Source organism: Gossypium hirsutum, chromosome D01 (assembly GCF_007990345.1).
Source record: "Gossypium hirsutum isolate 1008001.06 chromosome D01, Gossypium_hirsutum_v2.1, whole genome shotgun sequence".
In the NCBI taxonomy this organism is placed as follows: domain Eukaryota; kingdom Viridiplantae; phylum Streptophyta; class Magnoliopsida; order Malvales; family Malvaceae; genus Gossypium; species Gossypium hirsutum.
Genome location: NC_053437.1, coordinates 55,770,922 through 55,781,390, shown reverse-complemented (window position 1 = coordinate 55,781,390; position 10,469 = coordinate 55,770,922). Strand labels below are relative to the sequence as shown.

At 33.3% G+C, this 10,469-nt stretch overlaps 2 protein-coding genes across 2 annotated transcripts; both read left to right on the top strand.

Annotated features, from left to right (window-relative positions):
• The first annotated feature begins 1,293 nt into the window (after positions 1–1,293).
• On the top strand, positions 1,294–3,328 carry LOC107921556 (monooxygenase 2). Its single transcript, XM_016851394.2, has 5 exons — positions 1,294–1,390; positions 1,496–1,642; positions 1,733–1,949; positions 2,459–2,687; positions 2,775–3,328. The coding sequence occupies exons 1-5, from the start codon at positions 1,317–1,319 to the stop codon at positions 3,326–3,328; spliced, it is 1,221 nt and encodes a 406-aa protein (XP_016706883.2). The 5' UTR covers positions 1,294–1,316.
• Positions 3,329–7,617: 4,289 nt separating this feature from the next.
• LOC107921367 (monooxygenase 2) lies at positions 7,618–9,506 on the top strand. The gene is made up of 5 exons (XM_016851234.2): positions 7,618–7,793; positions 7,905–8,051; positions 8,145–8,361; positions 8,448–8,676; positions 8,759–9,506. Exons 1-5 carry the CDS (start codon positions 7,720–7,722, stop codon positions 9,310–9,312), a joined length of 1,221 nt encoding a protein of 406 aa, XP_016706723.2. The 5' UTR covers positions 7,618–7,719; the 3' UTR covers positions 9,313–9,506.
• Positions 9,507–10,469: the final 963 nt, after the last annotated feature.

Below are 10,469 nucleotides of genomic sequence, written 5' to 3'. Positions count from 1 at the left end.
TTCGTTATTGTTTTGTCAAGCATTAACAGCAAACATCAAAAGGAAAATTTTTCTAAATAAGGCAATATTTCGCGTTTGGAAAATCGAGAAAACGTGCCCTAACGTGCTGGGTTTCGATTTCTCGTTCGACCAAATAGCCAAATATCCTTTTTAAACTTTTAAATAAGGCAATATTTCGCGTTTGGAAAATTGAGAAAACGTGCCCTAACGTGCTGGGTTTCGATTTCTCGTTCGACTAAATAGCCAAATATCCTCTTAAAGCTTCAAAGTATGGTTTCATTAAACTATAAGGTGATCTTGGTTTCGATGGTTTAGAGTATCGTGTCCTAACGTGCTGGATGTGATATTCCTTCGGAACAAGAGAATCTTATATTTCAATTCACGTTATCAGAGTTTCTTTTAAGGATCGTATTTTTAAAACTCTTCAAATTTTCAATTTTCGACACTAAGACACTAATTAATCAACTAGGTACCAATTTTGGGCGTATCGAGGGTGCTAATTCTTCCTCGTGCGTAACCGACTCCCGAACCCCTTTTTTTGAATTTCATAGACCAAAATCTTTGTTTTAATAAAAATTAAATCGTTTATTAAAAACAACCACTTTTCGAGGTGGCCCGATCACACCTCATCAAAAAAAGATTGGTGGCGACTCCTGTTTTCATTCTATTTTCAAAATCCAAGTCAACCCCGTTTTCATCAAAAAAATGGTGTCAACAACAATTATTAAGGTTGACCGTTAGTTAACTAATGATCATGTCTGCTTTAAAAAATAAGGGTAAAACGACATTCAAATGTTAGGAGGCAAGGAAACGTCCTGACCTTTGAAAATTAGTCAGAAGAAAAGATTAAGTCTCGTTTAAACTTCTCTAATGTTACAGTTTAGTTCTTTCTTAGCCGCCATATGATACCTGCTGCTACATGATTGGGTAATAAACACTCATCGGCAGGCCTTACTTGACTGCTACTCTTCAATTCCTGCAACCACACCTCGTGTTTGATACTAAAACAAGCTACATAACTTGTGATAACCCCTCTTTTTATCTCAAATATGCAATACTATTTACATCGTATGAATGGTTGGTTTTACTAGAAAAGACAACATAATACAATTCAATTTTGTGGACCAAGTTTAATCTGCCGACGGCCAGACGAATTGACCATATACAAAATTGCACCTGGATTTGGATTCCGGACACCATCATTTGTCCTTGTCTTTCTTGCACTATAAATATCCTCCTTCATGTTTACCAGCCTTGTAAAGAATTAAGAGCATTTTGCAACTCTAGTTTAGCCTCTATTAACCAAAAGCGTGCCGATGGAAATAGTTGAAGACATTGTGATCGTGGGGGCTGGAATTGCTGGTCTAACCACATCCTTGGGACTTCACAGGTACATCAACCCGCACCAACAGTCCTTCAATACGATCATATTAGCTGAAATTGAGAATCTGTAAATGTAATATACATAGTAGTAACTGGTTCTAAACTATTGCAGGCTTGGAATTCGTAGTTTAGTATTGGAATCATCGGACAGATTAAGGATCACTGGCTTTGCATTGTCGACATGGAACAATGCCTGGAAAGCCTTGGATGCTATTGGCATCGGTGAATCTCTCCGGCATCAACATCACCTTACGCCAAGGTACTGTATTTAACTACGTTGAACCGTCTTTTTAAAGTCCCAAGCTTCATTTTGCTATAAACTAACGTGAATGGTTGAATATGAGTGCAGCATACTTTTTGCCTCTACAAATTTAGACCAGCCAGTGTCAGAGATATCGTATAAGGGCCATGAAGTTCGTTGTCTTCAAAGGAGATTGCTGTTGGAAACTCTAGCAAATGAACTCCCCAGCGATACCATCAGGTTTTCGTCTAAAGTGGTTTCCATTGAAGAATCTGGCTTCCTCAAACGAGTGCACCTATCTGATGGAACTATCCTCAAAACCAAGGTAAAATCGAGTTAATTTATGAAATTTTTTATGGTTGTCACATGAAAACCAAACTTTATTTTTCTTAGAATTTTGAAAAAGCAATAATTGTTTTCACATAACTGTGAACTAAAGTATAACAAAGTAATTAAAGTGTAAAATGAGATCGAGATTATAAAGAACTTTGTGCAAGTTTATTTAATTTTTTTAACAATTTTATTATAAATTTTGATCATATATATTTTTTAAAACAATGACTAGAATTATTTATAGTGCCTCCCCAACTTATACTCGAACCCTCATCTTTTTGCATTGACAACAATACCTATATCAATCGAACTAAGACTCAATCTACAAATTTATTTAATTTTTTTACACACTAATGTTGGATTTGCTGCCTATTTCAAAGTTAAAAAAAATACAAATAAATATGATCAATTAGACATGTATTACTCACGTTACAACATTAAATGTATCATACCTATGTATCATTGATTTGAACTGCCAATGTTCATAGTACCTGACAACAGGTACTGATTGGTTGTGATGGAGTGAACTCAGTGGTGGCAAAATGGCTTGGTTTCAAGAAGCCTGTTTTCACAGGTCGATTAGCAATTAGGGGTTACACAAATTTCAAAGATGGCCATGGTTTGGGACCAAAATTTAGGCAGTTCGTTGGCAAAGGTCTTCGATTTGGTTTCCTCCCTTGTAATGATGAGGATTTTCATTGGTTTTTGACTTGGACTCCATCCACCAAAGGTACTTAACCCCCCCCCCCTTTTTATTGCAAATTTGTGCTTAAATTGAATACCATGTTCCCTAAAATTCTACTGTTACACTTTGTAGATGAAGAATTAGAAGACGACCCAGTTAAGCTGAAGCAATTTGTAATGAGCAAGCTTGAAGATATACCCAATGAAATGAAATCTGTTGTAGAGAAAACTCAACTAGATGCCATTTTATCATCTCCATTAAAATACAGAAGACCTTGGGAGCTTCTATGGGGAAATATCAGTAAAGGCAACGTTTGTGTAGCTGGTGATGCCCTTCATCCCATGACACCAGAACTTGGCCAAGGTGGATGTGCAGCCTTGGAAGATGGGGTTGTTCTAGCAAGGTGTATTGCTGAAGCATTATTGAAACCAGGTGGGGAAGAAACCAATGGTAAAATAGTTGATGAAGAAGAGGAAGACAGGAGGATTGAAATAGGGTTGAAAATATTTGCTCAAAAGAGAAGATGGAGAAGTATTGATCTCATTAGCACATCTTATATGGTGGGTTATATACAACAAAACAATGGGACAGTTATTAACTTCTTAAGAGATAATTTACTTTCCACATTCTTACCTGGGATGCTATTAAGAAAGGGTGATTTTGATTGTGGCAAGCTTAAATATTAATTACCATTTGTTGAATGGACAATTTTATGTACAATTTCCAAGTTTATATAACATAGAAATATGTTACAGAGTGGACATTATAACTAGAGTGTTCCAATAAAGGAATTGTTTTATTGAAGTTATGTAACTTTGTATAAATAATAATGCTATTGTGTATTTTTATCTGTTTTTTTTTGTTTAAATATGTTTAGATTAAATAAAGTATGTTAAAAAGGCGACATAGTTATTTGTGTTTGTAATATATAAATATAAAATGAAGCTATATAAGTAATTGTATTACTAATGTTAATTTTGATGTCTCAACTTTTTTTATACAATAATATTTAAGATAAATTTTATATGTATTATATTCCATAAGTCATTTAGTGAAAGTATAATTCAAAATTTTATCAATATACTCAAAAACATATTTTAATTTATTCAAATATTTTAAGGTGATGACTTTTGCTGTGATAGCAAGGAAAAAGCAATTTGTAAGGGTGATGGTGGAGTTGAGGATGGTGAGATAGTGATACACGAGAGTTCTACACGGAAATCATGGTTGAGGCTCATAATAGTTACAGAATTATACTCTAATACTTAGTTTGATAAAAAAAAAAGTTAGATACTTAAACAAAATGTAACCTTTCTAAAATTTTTGAGAGTTTAAAACAATGACAAATAAATGATAAACCAGTTAGAATTTAAAAAAAGTCAGAAAATAAGAATTATTAGTATTATAAGACAGTAAACAAAAGTATTGAAGGCAACAGGAAAATATATATATTGAGAGAAACTAATTCGGGGTATCGACAAAATTTGCATGAAAGTGAAAAATATTGGGGTTAATGTGAGAAAATTAAGAGTTAAAGTGATTAAATTGAATTAGAGAAGAAAGGAGGAGGGATTAGAGGTGAAAATTTACCAAAAAAAGATATTTTTGGAAAAGCAATGTCTCACTTGTAATTAAAAGAAACTAGAGGAGCAAAATGGAAAAAAAACATAAAAAGATATTTTAATGATAGAAAAGTCTAGAGAAATTGAGAAAGGACTATAAATCAGCCATCACCCCCGTGGCTCTCACTTTACCCTCTAAGGCTATTAACTTAAGTTTTGTTTTTCTTTCAATTTAGTCTCTCTTTTATTTACCATCTTTTAACCAATTAAGCTCCAACCTTCAAAATTTCTTCATAAATAGTAGATGAAATTAATAGAAAAGAGTAGTAGCTATGCTAGACATCCATGGTTGTCTTCTAGGAGAGAGAAAAAAAATGGATTGTAAAGAATACAAACAATTGAGGTAAGTATTCTACTTTATTTAATTTAAACCAAGTTTAGAGTACACTAAATTGATCTAATTAATTGTGAATATGCAAATACTATGTATGAAATTAAATTATAAAAGTTATGAAATTTATAATTGAAATAAGAGATGTTATTTTAAAGCTATATGTTGATGATAAGTGAGATATAAAGATTAAATTGGATGATAATTAAAAGTGTAATGGTTATGTGTGACTAAATGGAAATTAATGCAAAGAATCTTGAAAAATTAAATATTAGCACCAAATAGTTTTGGACAGCAACAGTGGTTTCATTTTGAAAATTCACCAAAAAATGTAGAGTTCAAATTAGAGGTTAAATAAAATATGAAATTAAATATTATTGAGCCTATTTTCACATAGAAGAAACCGTATAAGCAATAGAATTTTAGATTGTGAGATATGATAATTTATGTGAGACAATGTCAGAATGATTTTGAGTTTTTTTTGTTCTAATTTTGAAAAATCATTATAAATTGTAAAAAAATGTTTAGAAGATTAAATTTATATGGATAAAAGCTTAATTAGTCTATTTTCAAGGGAAACAAATAGTGTCTTAATATGAGACTTGTACCGAAAGATAATAAATTTCTAGCGAAGAAGGGTCAGTACTTCCTAACAACAAAACATGGGATGATTTAAAGAATAAATTGTATCAATTGGCTTAAATAAAATTCCAAAAATTTTATGCTATCATCGAGTCTAATTTCAAGAACAAAAGGTGGAACTTAATTTTGAATCCTGCAGGTCGAGATATAAATATTTTAGTGACTACCATTCCAGGGACAACTTTCATAAGAGTATTTGTGTGATTAGAGAAACCTTAATTAATGTCACACCTAGACATGATATGTTAAGAGTCAAATATTCATATATATATATATATATATAAAGGATGTGGATTGGAGTGGAGGAGGAGGAAAATATTTGGAGAATTATAATACTAAAAAATTGTTACAAAGGATGGTTTTGTTAATTCATAAAGGAAGTGCAAATGTTTTATTGAAACACTAAGTAAGTGATTGGTATAAAATGAATTAAGGAGGCCCTAATTGACAAATTGATTGTCAAATATTACTAATAATAATGATAGGGAGAGAGGATAAACTAATTTAAAGCAAGCCCTCTAAAGGACTTAATTGTAAAATGTTGATAATTGTGTTAATTTCACAAATTTGGAATTAATGGCATGATCATAAGGTTCAATTAATGAATATCATATGTTTAAGAATAAGTGGTCGGGTAATGATTTTGGATAATAAATTTAGTATGTTTTAAGGCTAAAAAGAAAAAAGGGTAAAATATGAAGGATTAAAGTGGTAAATTAACCCATGCTGAAAATGAAACAAAGAATGTCAATTTGGCATCGATACCAAGCCAAAACTATCGATACTTTAAGGTAAGTATTGATACCTTGTGTTATGTATCGATACATTGGGTATTTGTTTTGAATTTTTCAATTTCGAAGCTCAAAACGGTATCGATACCTATGCTATAGTATCAATATCTTAGTGGTGGTATTGATACTTGGGCCCTGTTTGGTGTAAAATGTGATACTGAAATAAATTTTTACAGAAAAATTCCACCCGATGTAGTCCGATATTGTTATATTGTGGGGATAGCACATTAATAAGAATCAAATTAAATGAGTTATAGCCAAAAATTCTTTGGCACTCAAATGTGACATTTCTATATTTGACTCGATAGTCGAGTCGAGTATAGGGGTGTTATACAAAAAATATAATTTGAAGGTTTCCTATTCAATTAAGCCTAGTTATATCTCTATGATAAATCAATTAAAAATGAAAAACATCTTTTACCATATAAAATATTTAAAAAAATAAATATATGACAAATTTGTGCATACCATGCGAAATTCACATATTTTGGAAATATTAGTTTTGTAATTCAGCCAAGCTTCGTGTCATAAAATGTTGTTCATAGTGTAAGCCAAACCAAGCTTGAACAGATTAAAAATAAGACATTAGTAACTCATGCGGATCCAAATCAATTCAGTCATGTGTGTAGATTTTAATTGTAGGTAGTGGACTTTTTTTAATGAATGTTGGGAAAAGAATCTCAATCATGCTCAAATTTTCTGTGGTCCTCATGAAACTCAAAGTTCAATCATTTGGCGTCGTTGAATTTCTTTGTTACACCCTATAAGCAGAAAGTGTACAAGATAGTGAACACTGAAATTAATTTGGAAATTTCCTACCTATGACCATACCATACCCTGCATACAATCTTGATTCAAACGTCCACCTTTTAAAATTAGTCTCATTGAAACTTTTTTAATGTTACAGTTTAATCATTTCTTGGCCGCCAAGTGATACCTGCTGCGGTAGTAAACACTTCATTTGCCTCGTCGGCAGGCCTTACTTGGCTACTTTTTGCTCTCAATTCGGACCCAGTTGATTTGAGCATTTTTATCAAATTTTAAATTTAGGTCTTTTTATTATTCTTTGTTTGCTTTAAGATAATGTATTTTAACCTGGAAGCCTCTAGATGACATCTACATTCTTGGATAGATGTCAGAATACAATAAAAAAACTTATTAAATACTTTAGTATATAACAAATAAAATCTTATCCCCATTGCTTCCCTACAAGTTGAAGCTGATGAATACAAACTATTTGAGCTCAAACAATGATTCTGACACAGGCTTTCGCAAAAATACATTTGACCTAATTTTCAGTCAAATGATGATATTATAATTACGAACGTTAAATTCCCATGTACTGAAATGTTTTTGGCTCCAAGATTATAAAATTTTACATACAAATATTGAAGGAATCTTTGTATTTGAGTAAAGGAGAGTATTCTTAAAATATCATTGAAAAAGAAAGGAAACGTGGGAATGGCAGAGCTTGTCGAAGAAAGACCACAGGATACAAGTCAAACTTGCGGACTAAGTTTAATCTGCTGACGGCCATTTTCTGACCAGACCACACAAAATTGACTAAATATTATATATAGAATTGCGCCTGGATCTGGATTCCCCACACCATCATTTGTTCACCAGACTTGTCAAGAATAAAGAGCATTTTGCAACTATAGTTTTAGCCTCTGTAAATCAAAAGCGTGGTGATGGAAATAGTTGAAGACGTTGTGATTGTGGGAGCTGGAATTGCTGGTCTGACCACATCCTTGGGACTTCACAGGTACATCAACCCGCACCAACAGTTCTTCCATACGATCATATTAGCTTAAAATTCAGAATCTCTAAATGTAAATACATAGCAGTAACTGGTTCTAAATCTAAACTCTTACAGGCTTGGAATTCGTAGTTTAGTATTGGAATCATCAGACGAGTTAAGGATCACTGGCTTTGCGTTCACGACATGGAGCAATGCCTGGAAAGCCTTGGATGCTGTTGGCATCGGTGAATCTCTTCGGCATCAACATTACCTTACGCCAAGGTACTGTATTTAACTACATTGAACCTTGTTTTTGAAGTCCCAAGCTTCATTTTGCTATAAACTGACGTCGATGGTGGTTGAATATGAGTGCAGCATACTCGTTGCCTCTACATTTTTAGACCAGCCAGCTTCAGAGATATCATATAAGGGTCATGAAATTCGGTGTCTTCAAAGGAGATTGTTGTTGGAAACTTTAGCAAAGGAACTCCCCAGCGATACCATCAGGTTCTCTTCTAAAGTGGTTTCCATTGAGGAATCTGGCTTCTTCAAACGACTGCATCTGTCTGATGGAACCATCCTCAAAACTAAGGTAAAATCGGGTTAATTGTGTATAATTTTCAAGAAAACCATAATTTATTGTTCAAGAGTTCAATTCTTGATTGTAAATGATAACAGGTATTGATTGGATGTGATGGAGTGAACTCAGTGGTGGCAAAATGGCTTGGTTTCGACAAGCCTGTATTCACAGGTCGATCAGCAATTAGGGGTTCCGCAAATTTCAAAGGTGGCCATGGCTTTGGATTAAAATTCAGGCAGTTCCTTGGCAAGGGTCTTCGATCAGGCTTCCTCCCTTGTAATGATGAGAATGTTTATTGGTTTTTGACTTGGATTCCATCCACCAAATGTACCTAACCCCCACCCTTTTTCCCTGTTTGTGCTTAAATCGAGTACCATCTTCCCTAAAATTCTACTGTTATACTTTTTAGATGAAGAATTAGAAGACGACCCAGTTAAACTGAAGCAATTTGTAATGAGCAAGCTTGAAGATATACCCAATGAGATGAAATCTGTTGTAGGAAAAACTGAGCTAGATGCCATTGCATCATCCCCGTTAAGATACAGAAGACCTTGGGAGCTTCTATGGGGCAATATAAGCAAAGGCAACGTTTGTGTAGCTGGTGATGCCCTTCATCCCATGACACCAGACCTTGGGCAAGGTGGATGTGCAGCTTTGGAAGATGGGGTTGTTCTAGCAAGGTGTATTGCTGAAGCGTTACTGAAACCAGGTGGGGAAGAAAACAATGGAAAAATAGTTGATGAAGAAGAGGAATACAAAAGGATTGAAATGGGGTTGAAAAATTATGCTCAAGAGAGAAGATGGAGAAGTATTGATCTAGTTAGCACAGCTTCTATGGTGGGTTATATCCAACAAAACAGCGGGAAGATTATGAACTTCCTCCGAGATAAATTCCTTTCCAGATTCTTACCTGGGATGCTGTTAAGAAAGGCTAGTTTTGATTGCGGCACGCTCAGATATTGATTAGCATTTCTTCCCCCCCCCTTTTTATTATGAAAATTTGATTAGCATTTGTTGAATGAATAAATTTCTGTATTATCTTCTAAGTTTATTTAACATAGTAATATTTTATATTAGAAAAAAAAACATAGAAATTGGTTGTAGAAAGAAGATTATTTTGTTAATGTGATTTTGATTAGAGTGTACGTTATCAGTAATATTGGTTTCACATTTATATTATTGTTTTAAATCGTACTTATTAATCTATGTGGTAAAAGTTATTGGGTTAATTAGTAAAAAAAAGCCATTTTTAAAAGTTAATTAATAATTTAGGTCAATTTTTCCCAAATTTAAGGAAATAGATAGAATTTGGAGAGAGAAATAGAAAACGCCTCCTGCATGACGCACTTTTAGCCTTTTGATTGCCACATTAGCTGAAAATGCTTCCAGCAGGAAGCGTTTTCGTCCTTCCAAAAATTGTTCTTTTTTGTGTTAAGTGTTGAGAATTTGGGGAGAAAGATTTATTTGTGTTTGTGTTTTATAGAGAAATTGTGATAGTTTTAAGGCATGTTTGAGTTCATGATGATGCGGTGGCACTCGAAGACCTACACATTTCATTTCTTGTGTGGGGAGTGCACAATTTCCTTAGAATATGTCGCATTGCAACTTGGGCTCCCAGTTCAAAATGGTTATACGATCACGGATTCAAGTATAACTAGGGCTCCCAGTTGATGGTGGTTATGCGATCACGGGTTCAAGTATAATCAAGCCCCTAATTGACGATGGTTATTCAGTCACAGGTTCAAGTTTCATGCCACCAAAAAAACGTGGATTGAATTTTTTTTAAATAAAAAGCATGTAAAATAAAGAGTCTAACCAACTAATCACAAAAAAAATTATATTACAACAAATCATGAAGTCAAGATAAATTAATCTAATTTACTAACTACCTCGCAAAGACTAAATTGTAAAACATGCAAAGTTACGAAATTAACAATTAAATAACAAATGATGGTTGGTTAACATTGATGCAATTCACTAATCCTTGAATTAAGGATCCAAATCACGTAAACTCCCAAAATGGCTCCATTTTACCTCTCAGTCTCCATTTTACTAAGTTAGATAAATTAATTCAGATTATCTCTCGATCTCACCGATTAACCCAGGACTAACGAATTGGT